Source organism: Hippichthys cyanospilos, chromosome 2 (genome assembly GCF_059441005.1).
Source record: "Hippichthys cyanospilos isolate Australia breed blue-spotted pipefish chromosome 2, RoL_Hcya_1.0, whole genome shotgun sequence".
Classification (NCBI taxonomy): Eukaryota; Metazoa; Chordata; class Actinopteri; order Syngnathiformes; family Syngnathidae; genus Hippichthys; species Hippichthys cyanospilos.
In genome coordinates, this window is record NC_142370.1 from 31,116,675 (window position 1) to 31,135,562 (window position 18,888).

Consider the following 18,888-nt stretch of genomic DNA (forward strand, 5'->3'; position numbering starts at 1 on the left):
AAAATACAAATAAAAGGAGTTTTAGTAGGTCATCGGTTCATTGTCAAGAAATTCTTGGACATGCGCAGACCCATCAGTCAAGCAGTCCGAGAAAAGACATCTGCTTGACGGCTTGACTCAAATAATCTCTACGGAATCATATGGAGACATTTTTTAAATATTTCAATTTGTTTGATTACATTAGCTCAGTGTCGATGCACCGAATATAAATAAGATTATTATAGATGAAAATTGTTTAAGTATACCTACACATGTATCCTTTTTAACATTAACAACAGAAAAACGCAATATAAATCAACTTTCAACAACCGTTAATGATTTTTATCACGTTTATACGGGTTATAGCTTAGTCTAAAACGGAAAAAAAGAGAAGCAAGTGCACCAAAGTGCTTGAAACTAAAAGAAAATGATGAAAATGATGACTTTATTGCAATTACATTCCACCGGACAAAAACAAAGCCTTTTCCCTGAGATCATCTTCGCCCCCCCAGGGGGGCCCCCCATTATTTGAGAAGCGCTGCATTAGCTACACGTGTTGAAGCGATGGCATGTGACTTGATGCTACACCTGCATAAAATCAAAAAAATCAAAAATCAAATGTGGTTCACGAGGCTCCATTTTTCCATCACTACCTACTATTGAGACAGATGATTTATATACGCTCCAGCCATCAATAGTGACTTTCTTTGTCTCCAATTCAGTCTTTCTTCTGGCAGCGTCTTTATCTCCTGACCAGGTGTTCAGTCGGCCCCCATCCCTTTGCGCTCAAGCCCACCTGAGCTTCCCTCCGGGTTGCTCTCGTTTTCTTTGTTTCTCACTTTCACTACGAACCCACATCCCGCCCCCGTCCTCCGTCCCTCCCTCCTCACCGCTGTCTTAATCACTCTATCTTCCCCGTCCATCTGTCTATCTATCTGTCTGGCCTCTTTTCTCAGGAGGATTGTTCTTGTGTCTTCTTCCCTAAACAAAAAAAAGCCAGTTTCCCCCCTCAGGGGGGATAGTGTTGTCTAGCCTGCAGACCTCCGCTATCAAGCCTATCTTCCTCCTCTTTCTCATCCTAATTGTCTCGCCACAGCCCCCGAGGCACGGACCCTTGTTCCGCCTCCCTCCCACCCATTTAACATGAATGCCAACATACCTTCTTCCTTTTGTCACCTTTGTGGCCACACAGCTAATGCGCACTCTCGTTGTCTTATTGTCCTATTACTAGTCTCAATTCCCCGGCGTCTGCTTCTTTAGACCTCAAGGCGATTGGCCTTATTTCTTCGATTGCTCCATATTTTTTGTCGGACGCGTTTTTGCGCCCTCCGGTCATGGATGACATCCTCCACTCGATGTCCTTAACTAGCTTTCCATCCTAAAAGTCCAGACCACTTTCACAAGGACACAATTGCTAAAACAAGGCTGTTTGACAACCATTGGTCTCTTGTTACGATTTACAATGACACTTTGCAGGGGCTGAACTGTTGCCATAAAAACGAGAATAGGGTTTTGAGTAACTTTTTAGCATGGCCCCCGTCACGATTGTAAAAAGAGGTTTTACATCCGTACTGTAAAAACAACAAAGTATCACAGTTCTTGTCAGGTTGCTAGGTGATTTTTTTTTCTCAAGCCATTCAAACAATTTTAAAGCCATTTTTCTCCCATGATCCACAAATTGAATGCAAGCCTATGACTATCAAATCTTTTTCAATTTCAATTTCAATTTGATCAAGGAAGTGCCACTGTTACTATTCCATGGGTTTTCAACTTATATAGTTGTTTTTGTTTTTAATTATTGTCCAATTATTTTATTTGTTTGTGTGTGGTTTTTGTAACATAGTGGGGAAATAATTTCAGGTTTTGTTGTCTTTGTGAGGACCTCTTGCACTTGTGGGGTCCATTAAAATGTTCAGTTCAGACTTCTTTTTGAAGGTTAAGACTTGCTTTTTAGAGTATAGGTTTAAATTGTATGTATGGGACGCCCCCTTGATTTTTAGGGTCTCAGATTTCCCACATTGTGTACGGTCAATGAGAGAAGCACCGATGTAACGTTGACTGCGCTAGAAGCAGTTGTTTTTCCTTTTTGAGGTGATGCAGCTCGAGTTAGCCATAAATTTTGCCATAATTAGCCAAAGCAGCTCACTATCCATGTTCCAACAAGTTTATGATTGTGTGCATATGCCAAAAACCACAATGAATAATCCATTCAAATGGAACGCCTTTCCATGGTCGCAAACCGGTGCACACAGCTGTAGTAATATTCTTGTGTGATTGAAGAAAGGATGAACTCGGACATTGGCTCAGTCTGCTCGCTTCTTTTACTGAAAAATAATCCCCTAACAACTTCAGCCAACACGAGCCGCTGTTAGCTTCAACTGACGTCCATCCTCTAGCTCACAGGTGTCAAAGTCAAGGCCCTGGGGCCAGATCCGGCCCGCCACCTCACTTTTTGTGGCCCTTGAAATGCTGATTTGACTTCAGGTTTCTGAGTAAAATACCAAAACTGCAAGTTGTCTTTAACTTTTAAAAATTTGGGGGAAGAAAAACAAACATTTTCTTATTCTCCAAATCTCTTTGGAACAGTTTTTGCCGGCTTCTGATATCAAATCTTGGTAAATGTGTGATCAACACACTTAAAATGTGTTTGAATTCAATTTCTGACAGAAAATATCACTTCAATGCGGCCCAAAATAAAAATTTGTTTGACACCATTGCTCTAGCTCATCTGTTACAGTAATTTGGCCGATATAAAAATGCGCATCCGTTCACCAAAACTCGGATTGTGTGACTGACAGATTCTCTGAATGGTATATAAAAAAAAAAAAACCACATGAATAATAATCTCATTTTAAGTTATCATTTATTGGACACACCCATACGTTTTGGGGGAATTACAAGTATATTGTGAGGACCAATGCAGAATGTTCAATAGCAGCATTCTGAGATCTCCCAAAACTTTTTTTTAATGATTTATGAAGTAGTTTCCATCCTGAAAACCACCTCATAAAACTTTCATGTCTCTCAACACTTCCATGTTGTTCTCCTCCTTGATCCGCATTAGTGTCTGTTCCACCCCATGCCAATTAACCCCGATCCCCACCTTGCCTCACCAGCACCCCTTACAGCCTTTCTGCTTCACTTCACACGTCTGTATTGTTTAAGAGGGAAAACGTCTTCTGGCGCCCTCCCTGGTCCTTGCCTCTGGTTCCATCCTTCTCCTCTACCTCAGGAAAGAAGATGTAAGAAGTTTTCTCGATTTATTGCCTCCTCCATCCGTGCCTTCATCAACCTTGCCTCCCCTTCTCATCATGTTAGATTGTACCTCTGACCGGCTCTATAATCAGCCCTGGGTGGAGGAGATAACAGCCTCAACTCCCCTCCTCACCTCTCAGCTCTCCTCTTTAGCTTCCTCCTCCTCTTTCTCCACCCTTCGGCTTTAGCTCATCTCCCCCCTCTCCTTCCTCCTCTGGTCCGGTGGTCAACAACACCCCGCGATTTAACCTCCACCCTCGCCCTCTCGTCCTGCTTCATTGTTTGCCCTCTTCACCTCCTTTGAAGTCCTTCCTTTCTCCTCCTCTTCTGGCAAGCAGCCATCTTCAAGCCCTCTATCTTCCCGTGTGGCTTTTGTAAAAACTCTTCCTAGAATTTACACAAGCTATGATGGATAGGAGCTGAATAGAGGCCTCAAATGTCATCAATCTTCCTTGATATAACAAAGCATCTATTCATGCCCACTTCATAATGATGGTGTTTTGTTGGTGAGGTAATAAAGTATTAAACAACACTTGACAGCGTAAACTGTTATGCAGAATGAGTCATAAATGTAAATCTACCTTTCATCTCCTGGAGTCTGTCTCCAGTTTCTTTTTCTTAAGCCATTTTTTTTGCCTCTCTTTGCATGTTCCGTAGAAAATGATATGACCTGTCATCATAGGTGAAGGTTTACTTTAATCCCCTAGTGTCAACTTTGACCCGATTTGGGCCATTCATCTAGACACGTCTAACAAAAAGCATTAAAAAAAACACTAGGAGAATAAAAATGACTATAGATTTGCAAGACAGGTAAAGGTCCAAATCTGTGCCATGCGTTCATTCCTAAATGCTCACTTGAATTGCAAAGTTTACATTAGGGACCCGTATCACCAGTGACATCCAGAGGTTTAGAGTAGGGCTTTAATTTAAACGAATGAAGTAAATTATAATTGTTCATAATTATTATAACCACCTACAACACATGTTTCTACTTCTAAACTTGCTTCTACTAAAATAAATGTATTATTTGCGGGTTAAATATTTTGCTTGGTCATCGATTGCCTCTTTAGTTCGACTTGGTGGAGTTCCTTTAGCTGCCTACTTTTTTTCTTTTGTACCACAGCTCAAGAGCCGCAAATAACTTCTCCACAACAACAGTAGACAACAGCCATGCCTGGCAACATTTACAAGAAGGCGTTTCAGTCTAAAAAGACAGAAAGAATGTCATCTACAAGACATAAAACAGTAAACACACCCGACTGTCTGTGTTTATGGTTCAGTGGACGTTTGACTCATAGTTTCACGTGTTGCATCAACACTTGGAAACACTTGAGTGGAACCAAGTGAGTATGTGCAGTATGAAGCCAGAATGACAATCCTGCAATCTATGGAGCCTGATCATTTACAATTATAAATAACTCTCCGAGTATGCATTAAGGGAAAAATATATATTTTTTGGACTAGTAACTCTACTTTTTTCACTAGTACCTCTACTTTTTCAGTAGAGTGCAAAAATATGCGTCCCTGTCAAAAATTATGCATCAAGAAGACAGGGGTGCAGGCAATGGCAGGTGTATTGGACACTAAATTGTCCTTAGGTGTGATTGGGCGCCTAGAGATAGGCTGGAAACCAGTCCAGGGTGTCCCCCTCCTACAGCCTGAAGACTACTCGGATAGGCACCAGCGAGCCGGCAAGCCTATTGAGGATTAGCGGTCGAAACGTTTTATGAGTACATCAGTTATGGTTTGCGAAGTTTGTTGCGCACACGCTACATATTGTATCTAAGATTGTATACAGATATGTGAGGGCGAATTACATCTTTCATGAACTTGTTTGGTAGCAATAACGTCGTTTGTCATGGATTAAAGTAAGTACGCAAATGTGCGTAGTAAGGGCATGCGACGTTACGCATCAGTGATTTTTGTCTCGCATGCTATGTACCACATATACCATATATAAAAATTGCATAATGTATTAATTCTGAACCAGAGTCTGATTCAAATTTCATGCTGACTTTTAGATGACTGCTGAAATTTCATGTGAACATGCTGTATTGTTAAACCTTTACAGTAACCTAGGTGTTATTTTGAGTCAATATTTATAATATTTATCCAGTGATGTTTATTAGCAGCTCTGCGTCTATTCAGATGATAGTGTAAACAGTCCTGCATTAGATGAGTTTGACACGTAAACCCAGACATGCTTGTTGAGATTCATAGCCAAAAATGACCTGAGTATCATGTTGGACTATAAACAGTCCAGAAGCCCTGCAAAAATCTTTAAACATCGGGTTTAGACATACTTTGAGGTTAGCCCAGTCCCCATGGCCAACATACATGGAAATGGCCTTGACCCTTGAAGCCAAGGGTTATGGGAATACTTCTTATGAGGATTGTTTAGCGTCACCTGACCACCTCACAGCCACACATATAGCCAGGTGTTAACCGCTGTTCCCACCATGAGGGACCCGCACATGCCTCAAGGCTTCATGGGATTTGTAGTGTTTCTGTGTGGTTAAGCGTGGCATAAACAAAGCACTGACAGCATTTTTAACCTTATGGCTTGAAGGAGCTTGCGGTTCTTCTAAGTGTCTGTCTATTTGTGTTGCTCCCAAACAAAATTCAATGCAATTTTATCAAACGTGCAAAACAGAACCACAGGCCACCAGGGACAAAATATTTAGACCGCTAACAAGTCCAGAGTTTGGCTCTGTGTATGTTTGTAAGGTTTTGAGTGCAGGTTTTGACATTTTTTGTGACGCAATCGTGCCTACAGAAGGATTTGACATTGTGCAAGAAACAGACATTGCGTGTGATTTATTCAACGTCTTATTGTAAAGAGACTACTCATTTCACATGCTAACTGTGTGCATGTAGCTGTGTGTGTGGGCACGTTCAGTTTTCAACAAACATAGGGGTCCCGAAGTTTACTTTGTCCATCCTCTGTTAACAAAATCAGCAGATAAGAAACCAGTCCTGTCTCCACATTCTTCAAATGTCCATGTTTTCTTTGGGCATGTCTATACAGAGACTTTAGAATATATCAAATATCTACATAAAAAGGTCTACGAACTTTACACAGTCTACACCTTATGCATGACTTGAAACCAGTAAAAAGAGAGTGAAAAGCGTGTCAAATGTGGAAATGAAGTGTATTAGGGATGTCCTGATACCAATCAAGTGATCAGAAATAGGGCCTGAGTACAACAATTTCAGCTGATCAGAATCGGGGCAAGTGGAGCTCAAAGTTAGACATTTTTCATGAATACATATTAACTTTATTGTCCTTTGTTTGTGCGTTTGTTTTTTCATTTTAAGAACTAGAACACTACACAGATAGTGCCTAAATAAGATTTTGCTAAAATAAAAAATATATTTGTGTGTACAATTAGCAACTTGTCAACATAGACGAAACATCCATTCATCCATCACAGAACCCGAACAGTCAGAGTAAACACATCCAATGGGAGAACGTTTAAACGTTTCATTCTACTTGGTTTAAACAACAGCTTTAGTAGCTATATGAGATTTGTTGTACTTTTTTGTAAACAATGAAAACATTTTAAAAATTAAAAGACAATTTGAATATTTTTTTTTCTGTCATCAATACATTGGTGAGTTATCAGCAGGTACCCAAAATCAGGTGACTCGGACTCAGACTCAAGTGCAAAAAAAATGTGATTGGGACATCCTTAGTTATTGTTATTAAGTAAACTTTACTATTTTAACTAGATGAGGCAATTTCTCGAGAAATTGCTTGTATGAAACGTTATGGAAGCATGTGGAATGATGTGGATTGCTTTGAAATACTGGAACACTTTATAATGGTTTTGAATTTATACAGTATAGAATGATGTGAGATATTGAACGATAATGAATTATGAATTATGATCTTAGTTGTTTTTTGCTTTTATTTAGACATTTGGAAGAAACAATTAAAAAATTGTGGAAACTACAGAAAAAAGAAATGATTATAATGTTGTTCTTTTACGATGGAAATTTTGGGGAAAAAAATAACATGGTAAGGATGTGCTGAATAGTTTAAAGTTGGAACGGTTTGAGTTGGTCAGAAAACCTGGAACGTCAAGTGGAAAAATACAAATGGATTGAAAACGTGAATTTTTTAAATGGAAGTTTTTCTTCTTTGATATAAAAATGTATACAAAAGATTACTTCAACTACAAGCTTTTACAGTTTGGCCTTGCCACATTAAAAGTGCAGTATATGACCAAAGCCAACTTTGTTCTGTCTCTTTCCAAAAACCAACTCCTAAACCTTACTCTTTCACTGAAACCACAGACTGGGGAAAGCATAAAGCCAACTCGAGTGAGCTGAGACAGACCAACATACAGACTTTTGCAAACCACGAGTACAAACCCCCCCAGAGGACACTCGTAATAATGAGCAAAACCACAGAAACTAACTGTTGAGATCAGTTGCCATGGTTACTAAGGCCGAGGCACGTTGACGGGCCCAAGGTGACCGGCATGGCTGTTGATCACCGTGGTAACGGCAGAGCTATTCAGAAACACTGAGGCTGCGCTTGTGCACCAGCACATTTCTTTCAAGCAAAAACTTGTCGCTCATCTTTCAATACACTCATAAATACAACATATGAAGCGTCGACTGCCGGAGGTAGTGTTGGTCGACCGCATGACATCGCACTACATGGGGATTTAAAAAAAAAAAAAAAAAAACTCATCGGAAAAAAAGAACCTCAATCGAAAAAAACGGAGCTTACGGCAATATTACCCAAAGAACGCCCAGATTTTGGAAGCTAAGCCTGGTCAGGCCTGGTTTGAAATTGGATGGGATCCCTCCTGAAAATACCAGGTGCTGTAAGTTATCATGTGGTGTCCACCTGAGGACTCTGCGGAGACCAGGCCCAACGATAGAAGCAACAGCAACTATCTCTGTCCTATGCTTCACCCAAGGTAAAGAGGAACTAGCTAATTGGAGAAAAAAACAACGTTGTTTACAGTCAGGAGCCTCTAATTCTCTGGGGGAGCTGGGTGGCAAAGCTTATCAAACTCAATGTTCTCACGACCATTTTTCCGGAAGGAACTTCAAAATAAAGTGTCATACATTACTTGTTATGGTCCAGTTTCTTTTGAAGCATTAAATGGCCTTCTCATAACGTTTTGGCTGTTTTACCACAATGGAGTAGATTGACATTCTCCCTGTGTATTTCATTGTACTTCTGGACTAAAAAGGCTTAAAAAAAGCAAAATAAAATAAAATAAACAAATCTCCTCCCATGCTTATGAGTTAATGCCCAGTAAATGTGTCCATCCTGCCTTAATTGTTTTACTCTTCATTTAGCGAAATCAATGCAAAAGAGGAGCTATTAACGTATAATATCAATACTGAGTTGCATTGGCCACCAATCATCGGGTTTCTCTCTACTGTTATTGTAGTTACTGCAACTAACAGTCTAAGTGTGACGTACTTAGTTTTACTGCGCGTGACGTTTTATTACATTCTGTACTCACGCAATTGGTCAAAGTGTGTCTGCAGGCCATCTGGTCCTGGAACTGAGCACAGCAAACGAGCCTTTTGGAAGGTGCTCCACTTGTTGACTAAACTCCTTTGACCTCCGATGTCATTCTGCGTGCATAAATAGAAGCAAATTACACTCAAATAAGGAAAAAAATATTGCATGTCAAAGCTGTTTAAACAATCTATGGAGTTCATGCCACTTTGTTTTCAAGCTGTACTTTTATTCAATGACAGTACAGGGAGCTCAAAGTAAAAAAATACGAGTGAAACTTCTGAAATCATTCATAATACGTGTTTCATTTTGGGGTAGGTTTTTTGTTTGTGGTTGTTGATATGTTGCGTCTATCTGTTGTAGTGTGTTTTTGTTGTTATGTTTTGATAAAGTCGTGTTTTTTATTGTTTGTGATGTTTTTACATGATGTTGCAGTTAAGTCTTTTGTAGTGCATTCTTTGTTTGCAGTTAATATTTAGTTTTTTTTTTGCTTGCGATTCCTGATTTGCAGTTAGATTCTGTCTTTTGTAATGCGTTGGTTTGCAATGACCTATTTGTGTGCTTTGTTATGCCTTTTTGATTTTCGCTTCAGAGCAACCATAAATCTATCCAATCTTTATTATTTTTTTCTTTAGGCAAAGAATTGTTGAAGTAGAATCAAAGTGACCAAAACTGTAACAAACACTGTGAAAAATGCACCCGTCATGAAATAGCCCAAAAGTAAGCGAGGATGCAGCAGACACAAAGATAGCGACAAACGTAAACAGTCCCAATGGTTGTGATTATCTATACGATGCAGTAGGAACGTCTAAACAAAACTTACTACAAAAAATATACACCTCCACGAACTCTGACACATGTACCGCTAAGCACGTACCTGACATGTGCAGGCGAACGCTTTAAAACCAACAAGCAGTCTGATACCGATCGAAGCATGTAAACAAATACAGCTGGCATCTATGGCTTTGGGCACAAAGATCTCAGCAGCCTACCTTGCACACGCGGGCCACTCTGGAGTAGAGTACCTTCCCAGCGGCCCCTTCGGCCTCTTGAGCGCGCTCGGTGAAGAACACGTAGACCTTATCGTCCTCTGGATTATCTGTTTCAGACAGTGGCGCGACCCGCACAAAATGGGCATCTGGCGAGCGGGGGACAGACAGAGAGAAACAATCTGTTGCGCAACCTGCTGCTGATGTCAAATTTACATGTAAAGGAGGGAGAAAAGGAAAGACAGAAGTTCAGCTTATACAGCAAAAAAGCAAGCAAAATTGACTCATGGAAGCAAAATGGATTCAATTGTGAACTTAAATGAAGCGGAATAACACTGTGCAATATTGATCAAACTTAAAATAAAACTATAGACAGGGATGCACATAACTGATACGCAGGTAAATATCGACATCAAACTAAAACTATAGGCATGGATGCACATAACTGATACGCAGGCAACCACGCGCGACAGAAATCAATGTCCTGTGTTTCACTTTGCACATTTGCGTACCCTAACTAACTTTCACCCATGACAACATCTGAGCCTGAGCTGATCAATTCATTTGTTCAACTTTTTGGAGCTTTTAAGCATGCTACAACGTTGATTACTTGTGCTAAGCATTCCTTGCTTATTCTGCGTTTTCACACCAGCCCCGCCCGGGCAAGTAAACAGGACTTCAGAAAAGAGGACAGGAGAAACTTGTACCTTCCCTACACCGCCCCTGTACCACCCGACGACCTTATCCACGTCTTTTAGTTTCATTTCAGTTTAGGAGTTGAGGATGAGAGATTTTGCACAGTCAGCCAGGTAAACAACGTTTCATTCATGAGTTACAACGTCTCATTGTAGAAAATGCAGAAGAAGCGGGATGTGTGTTTGGGGGTACACAGCTGGACATTCAATGTTGGTCCTAGTGTCCACCACAGTATGAATAGTTGGTTCCCACGGGGACCAATGTGATAGGAGATCTGTAGACACCGCTTTGCATTTTAAGGTCGGTAAAACGCCTGTTTTTGGTTCCTTTAATCACTCCGCAACCCCCGTAAGGATACGATGATGGCTGGATGGATGTTCCGTGGCTGGCGGCATTGAATAACATCATAAAGGGGGCGTGGCAGCCACACGGCCGAAGCACGGCTCGCCAACGACAAATTTTACTTCCTGGTTGGAAATGTCAGTGCCATAAAAAGGAAATTAAATTGCAAATGTACCAAATGTCGTTTGTAGCATATATTTAATTGTGGAAAATATAAAAATAAGATGATCTACATACTTTAAAAAGGATATTGTTCATGTTTATTTCAAACAACATCTAATGTATGAAGAATAATATTTCCTGATATCCTTAAGAAAGATGAGTTCAGAGAAAAGGCAGGATGCATAAGAAATATACTGCAACTAGTACTTGAAGTGTTTTCGCTCCTACCCTGCAGCCAGGTGGAGTCGTACTGCTCAGTGCGGATGACGTGGCGGTTGCCAAGACTACGGAAGAAGGCAGAGTCTCTGCTCATGAAGTCTGAAGTAATGCCAGCATACAGCTCGCCATCTACACAACAGGAGAGAAACACTTCAGCGCTCACCCACCAAATAGTTCACTCTCTAAACCTCAAACAAATTTGGGAAATGAACTTTACCGACAATTGACGACGCTGTTCTCTGAAAGGGGTCGTACGGACATTTGCCCTTGCCACTTTCAGTTTGGCTGTAGGAGAGGGTCTGATGTCCTGACTGAAGACAAAAAAGAGACACAATTCTTGGAGTTAATCCGCTTGAGCTATTGTTATTAAAATAATCAAATAGCATGTGTTTCTCTGATAGACAGTTTTTCATTCCTGAGTCAAATAGCAAAACACGCACACACTTCTATGTAAGTAAATGTCAAATTGGGGGTTAGTAGGCTAACTGGAGGGATTTTAAGATGTGTTAAGTCCAGTCTTAAACCAGTCAGTGCCAGCAGGTCCCCTAAGCGCCACGTCGGAACACCTACTCTGATCTTGTATGGCCTTTCATGGGATTAGCTGCTCTCTGTCACATGCACACACAAATGCACACACATCTTTCTTGAACTCACCATCATATAGGTGCCATGGAGTCAAACCTCATATGTATTTATAATGTCATTCATGCCATTTACCAAAGTGAATTGTTACACCTTCAAATGTACCACCTTTGAAATGTTATTGAAATGTCTTTTGTTGGAGAAATGCACACACCTAATGGGATATTTACAATAATATTATTAAAAAAAAATCGAGTTTAAATGTATTATGTCACAGAACATTTAGACTGGACTGAATGAACTGTGGTCCCTTCGTCGTCATAGGGGCAGACACCACACTCATGCTGACTGATAGGCCTGTGCATAGGGGCCATGGCGGGAAACAGGAACACACACACACACACACACACAAATGGCATGCCAACAGAAACATTTTTCACACACAAAGAGAAAAAAATTAGGGCTCTAGTTTTGACATCGAACATGCTTTCTGGGGTAAAGTTTGATTTTAATGTTGCAGAATTTGGCAGATTGCACTGCGCCATGCTGCACTGAAGGTTTTCTCTTATACACTATTGGCAGAGCTGACAATTTGATGGCTGAAAGTACATAGACTAGTAATAGATTTCTGATGAAGGAGATGGGGGCAGACAGATTGTGAGCTTTGCCGACGTGTGATGAATGCTGCCATATTTTGTTCATAAATATGACAACACAATAATTCCAACAATCTTTTTTTTTTTTTTTGCTTTTCAAAAAAATTAAGATTTCTCAAAATGCAAAGTGTGCTTGGAAAGGGAACTTCAACATGAGTTCTGTTGAATTTGGAAAACTGGATGAAGTATTCCGCAGAAACGCCTTAAAATTTCATTAAAAGAGTTTCATTTCATTGTTTCTTGAAATGGCTTTACAAAACTTGCCACATTGGTCCCTATTTTTGTGCCCACATTGGTCCCTATTTTTTGTGCCCAGTGCTAGTCCAACACAAAGCACAGTCTAATTATCTGCATGTGTCTTTTCTTTCTTTTGGTATTTCATAATTCTTCTTTAACAGACTAAAAAGCACACAAACCAAAATCTTAGTAACTTTAGAGTATTGTGACAAAGACTTTAGTAACCGCTCAATTTTGTTTAAAATACCTTTTTTCGTACAACATTAAAATATGGGATTCATCCAGCAGGATTATGAATAATACAAAAAAAAAACACATTCTACAACATGGCACAAGGAATTCAAATCTGGATAACAGATGTAGATAACATCCCAGTTTTAGTACACTTTAGACGTTAGAAGCATACTGTGTGTTGTAACATGTATACTATAAGAAAACATTTCTGTGGTTTTCATGCATATGGTTCTGTCTAGCATGAAGATCACCTTTTCTTCAGTTACGCTGATATCAGCATGTGGTGTTGTTTTTTTGCAATAAATCGATTATCGTCCAATTGCATATTATGTTACTAGCGCCGTCTTGGGCCAAATATTGCGGTATCATTTTATAAGGAGCTACTCTGTAATTCCAACTACTAATATTAAAATAGAAATACGAACATTTGGATGGGAGCTAAAGCTACTAAGCCTGGTCCAGCCATAATAATTCTTGACTGTGTGTTTGCAGTCATACCTGTTGGAAGATGCTGGTAGCTATAAAAGCACATCTTGGGTTGAAGGCCCCTGTGCCACACACATACAGGTGTGTCTTGTTGAAGGGCTGCAGGACTCGTAGGAAGTTAGCACACTCCAACTGGACGGAGAAAGCCACATGAAGAAGATATTTTCAAAATCGCTTCAGCTATTGTTATTAAAATAATCAAACAGCATGTGTTTTTCTGATAGACAGCAATGCAAATTCACATTTCAACTCGCACGAATAGGGGATTTAAAACAAGGAACATCACCTGTTTTAAATTCCCTATATGGTGTACTTGTGAGAGCACTTCAAAAGTTGTTTTCCTTCCGGGATACATTTGAAAGTTTTGACAGTTGGAATTAGTTCAGAGGAAAAAAAATGCAGCCGAGAACAAGGAGAAATGAAAAAAATCTCAAGTGACTCCTGCCACAGATCCATATCTGCATTGAAGTGTGTACTAAAACGCCGTAATAGAGGTTTTCTACGCTGAGGCTGAGTTCATGTGTTAGGGTGTTTGGATATGCTGATTCACCTCTGGATCCTTTCCAGCCATTAGACATTCTTGGATCCGGTCCGGACTGGCAGGCCAATGCAACTGGAGAGAGTGAAGAGAAAGTGAAATTTAACGACGGCTTTCACTGCTCACTTTACATTTCACTTAACAGGGCTCTGGCAGTGGCAGGTGTTTTAGGAAGAGCACAATCAGCACGAGTGGGACACTAATCTAGAAGAAAGAGGTCAGGAGGAGAAGAGGCTGGGCTGTTGCCACAGCGACCAGCCCGACTACTAATTCATCTACTAATTGACTGACTGCACTGACTAATATGGTCATTACAATCACTCCAAATTTACAAGTGCTATCAAATGATTAAGCAATCGAGGGGTTAAATCATTAAAATCTGTAATTACGTGATCTAATTGATCTAATTTTCATCTAGGGATTTGTGGTGATGTGTGCGAGGTTTTTTCAGGCTTATACTATGGCCCCTGCTAGGGGCATGGCCAAAGCCTTCGTTTTTTTCCTTCTTCCTCTATCCCTAAAGATTTTCTTTTTCATCTAAGATCTCAGAGCGCTTCTTCGAGAGTACCGTTTGCATTTTTAATGGTATTTTTTATTTTTTTTTGCTGTCATTAGCTGTAGCTGCAATCGCAGCTGGGTGCTTTGTATTGATGTGGTAGTCTAAACTTAAACTGCTTCCGTGCTAAACAAATTCCTTCCAAAGAATGCATATTGCTCGACCTTCAGCAAAGTTGACATCGGGAAAATTTTTAAAGTAAAATATACCATTCATCTGACTGACAACTCTCAAATGTTCCATTTTCACGTCTTCTTTCTGCTCCTCAACTTAATCTCCCACCAAAAACAGGAGCCTATCAGGTTACACCAAACTCGATGACAGCCAAACAATTCCCACTTCCAGGTGGGATTAACTTTTTTTTTTCTAAAAAAACCCCCAACAACTCAAGCACAAGAATGCCTAAAAGCAGATCTAACCGACATACAAAAAGCTTAGTTAGAGATTAAAAATATTTCACAAATCAGTCAGATTTAGTCATGTTGTTTTCTGATTTTGCTTGAATGTCAAGCAAATTTCATCTGTTAAAATTCAAGTAACTTTTGAAGGAAATGTCAAGAATTCTTCCCATATGTGGGAAGACTTGCAAATTTGACAAATATGTCTGGTTACGATGTTGTTTATCTAAGGTCAAATAGAAGAATGTAATGAGAAGATTTCGAAGAACCTGATAAAGCTGAATATATCTAAATCAAGTCAGATAATTGCAATTTTTTTGTGATCCATCTACCGTTTAACTGATAGATATAATGATTTTCTTGGACACAGCAGAGGCAGGGAAGGAATTTTATTTTATCTGCATTCCAACAAAAACATAGCATAAACCTTTTTGCCTCGTCATCAAAATGTTGCGTGAATTGTTTTGGTAAGAAAGCTTATCCACACAAAAGTCTACACTTGCTGCCCCCATCACAACATCTGATAACTGTTGATAACCAAATGTCATCTATGTATGATGAAATGTGCTTTATAGGTTAAAAATCACAAAAGCCACAAATCTCCTTCACCTTTATAACCTGAAATTCCATCATTGTCACTGTAAATGCGGTAAGAACTCAACAAAAGTGATATCCCGACAAGTGAGGGTGCTGTCAGGATGTCAAGTAATGGCTCCCTGATGTAGTCATCGCAGCACTGCCTGATGGCTAGCCGATTAGATTAGAAACCAGTCAGCCTTATCACCACATACCACACACTGGCAGGAACCAGCATGGACCACCGCAAAAGGATTCTCACCATGCCAAAATGTCATTTCATGGAAACGGACCTTGTTGTGGGAAGCGGCTGTTCGTAAAAAGCATAGTTACGCCTGAGTGGAAAACCTGGCCTATCCTGATGATTGATGAATTAGAAATTGGTTCATGCCCTTTCCTGTGACTTGCGCTTTGGACACCTGGCAATGTTGCGGCTGAAAGTAAACTAAACATCACTGTTGGAACTAGATCTAACTTATTAGTGCAGGTAGTATAGCTTAATTTTGGTGAATTTGATCAATGTGCATGATGATGTATCATCATATAATCATGTATGTACGTATGAATGACATGTCATGGATGTCATGGGGTTACCACTCCTGTCCTCTGGCACACCTGGCAATTTTGTGGCTGAAAGTAAACTAAACTTGTTTCCTATTGGATCTAGAGCTAACTATTAGCGCAGGTACTATCATTTAATTTTGGTGGATTTGATCGATTAACTCAGACAAAATGTATGTACATACCGCTGCTATTAATATATATATTATTTAGATTAGAATAAGAAAATATTTGAAAACTATACTTTTGTACAGTCAATGGAAAAATAACTACACATCATATACCATTTATACTGATCAGACAATTAGTATTAAGACATAAGGAACGTCGTGTTTGGTTTTCTTAATATGTTGATAAATGCATACAGTAGGTTTCATGGAAATACCCTTGGAAGAATACAACTGTAGCCGTTGCCCATACTCACTAAAACTCGCCAAAAAATGTGATTAACTTCAGACCTTGTGAAAAGAAGCAGTAATTATTAGTGAGGCCTTAAAAGATGAAAAGGCTGTGTATCTTAGCAGGAAAAATAAACATTAAAGATGAGAACAACACCAGGGTTATAACATCACATGGGAGGGAGGAGAAAATACTGCCGACAAGTTGGAACATCTTATAAACAGGCTATAAATATGGCGCATGACTTTCTCGCCAGCACGGAGCTGAGTTATGTCTTGAATGTGACTATCTATCGTAACGTTGGCCGCCTGCCTGGCAGAATGTCTGTCCGGTCAGCCAACGTCTGACTGTTAGTCTGCCTACCTGCCCGATTGCTTGCTTGGCCCTCTGCCCGCATGCACGTCTCACTGATCCAAGTATTGATTTTATGCGACAGCGCTGCACTGTCGCTGTCCTTGCTGTGACCTGAACGCATCCCGACGGGCCGGCGGAGCCATCATTGCGTCCGTCTGCGCGGTAATGCTCAAGCATAAAACTAACTATTGACACACACGCTGACGACAGACAAGAGGGCCGCTTTAAACTGATTTCAAGCCAAAGTTCATACTCATGAGCACTCAATCTGATTGTAAATCTCTTATAAATGGATTCCATTACAAACATTATATGACATGAATATTAGTGCGGCCAGAGAAAGGAGAGACATGTGATCTTCATTTCGGTCAGGAAAGGGCAGGGCTCACTCAGAGCATCCTGCCTCAGGGTGTTACGATTTATGTTACCGCTGTTACTCTATCTAAAATTATTGCCATGAAAAAGTGACTTTTGTATCTATTACACAATTTTTCGGCACAATTATTTAAGACGTTACTTTTCTTAAACGAGGATTTTAGTTAATAATTTGCTGAACAATCACGAACTGAAGTTGAATTTAGATTTTTGTAAATATTGAAAGATTAGTAGTAAATGCTTTACAAATTTTAAGTAAATAATTTGTAAATGCCTTTGCAGAAGATGAATGCTGAGTCAATTATTTGCAAATCCGATACGTAAAAATTATGAATTAAAATTTTAAAAATATCTTTTACTTATTAACTCATGAAAAGAAATATTAAGCATAAATTATAATTATTGTGCTTTAAGCAAAAAATAAGTATTGATGAACAAATTTGAACACATTTAACTACTAATTTGCAAGGACAGAATGATTTATTTAATGAACAGCAAATATCAACGAATGCTAAACTTGATTGAGTAAGTCTAATTATGATATATTGTTTAATTTGAAAGATTAATAGTAAATAATTAGCAAATTGTAGGGACATAATTTCTAAATGCATTCAAAGAAGTGGAAATCATGATAATTAGCAACGCAATAATTAATCTTTTGCTACTATTCGAAATTCCTCATTAAAGCTTTGCAAGTATGAACTAATGACAAACTAATGGCAAAAATAAATGCTTCGTCACCGATTATTATTATGCTTTAATAGCAAAAGATGAGGTCCTCATGAACAAATATGAACTCATGTTCATTCATAATATGCAACAACAGAACGATTGATGAAATAAATTGCAATTATGCTTAACTTTTCACAAGGAAATATCCTTTAATAATCTGTAATGGGTTAGCTGAAGATGAAATCATGATGAATGATTATTAATTCATGTTGAGAAATCTGTAACTATTGAAGTAGCAGCTACAAGAAAACAAAAACACCGTTGCAACCAAATTCTCCTCCCTCTCCATGTTGATGTCAAACAAAGGACATCGACATAAAAGCTTTTTCTGCAATTGTTCTTTGGTTTCTCACATTGCAAATCATGAGATGATTGTGGGAAAAAAAAAAAAAAAACTCTTGCAACACATCTTCCAGCCAAGTATCAAAGCTTTGGTTTTAAATCCCAGTGAATCCATTTTTCACACATCAAAACATGTTGGACATTGTTTTCTGTGGTGACCATTTTGTTTGCTCGTGGAAAACGAGGTACAAAGTGAATTTGAATGACTTTAATGTGGAACAACTTCACTGGATCAAACACTTGGGATGTAGAACATAGCCCGTGATGTTCTCAGGGACAAGATCTCGGACCTCCATCCATTTTCCTGACCGCTTGTTCTAAAATTTTAATTCTGATTATTCGGTCTCCGATTCCACTGAGAATCAATGCAGGTTTCGAATCCATTTTCGATTAAAAACGATTTGATCGATAATGATTTCTGCTTCAATCAATAGATGTGCAACGAACGATCTACAATGTAAACACCAACCTTGCGGGGGTTCTGTGTAACGTCATCCATGCTGGTCGATAGCAGGCTATCCTTCATGGCCACGTAAAGATGGATGCCATCGTCATTGGGTAGCAAAGAGTGCAGATCTCCCGCCTCCAGGGGCAAGGTCAGCAGGCGCCCGTTACGGATCAGTTCTACAGAGGGAGGACCACATGGGTATGAAACAGAATCTTTTTTTTATTGCCTACTTTATTATTGGCTCTATTGTGTGGAATGTAAGTCTGCTCTGGTAAGTGAAC

General features: G+C 39.4%; 1 protein-coding gene across 2 annotated transcripts in view; it reads right to left on the bottom strand.

The window, feature by feature from the left end:
• The window catches only part of sema3h (sema domain, immunoglobulin domain (Ig), short basic domain, secreted, (semaphorin) 3H), a 57,791-nt gene that overhangs the window by 16,258 nt on the left and 22,645 nt on the right, over window positions 1-18,888 (bottom strand). Inside the window, exons 2-8 of one of the 2 annotated variants that reach the window (XM_088407877.1) lie at window positions 18,629-18,783; window positions 13,879-13,941; window positions 13,341-13,460; window positions 11,351-11,444; window positions 11,143-11,262; window positions 9,718-9,863; window positions 8,727-8,841 (exon numbers count right to left, since the gene is read on the bottom strand). In XM_088407877.1, coding sequence (XP_088264003.1) covers window positions 8,727-8,841; window positions 9,718-9,863; window positions 11,143-11,262; window positions 11,351-11,444; window positions 13,341-13,460; window positions 13,879-13,941; window positions 18,629-18,783 — 813 coding nt within the window. Of the gene's footprint in view, window positions 1-8,726; window positions 8,842-9,717; window positions 9,864-11,121; window positions 11,263-11,350; window positions 11,445-13,340; window positions 13,461-13,878; window positions 13,942-18,628; window positions 18,784-18,888 lie in introns of both variants that reach the window. The other variant, XM_088407876.1, reaches the window with a different exon arrangement.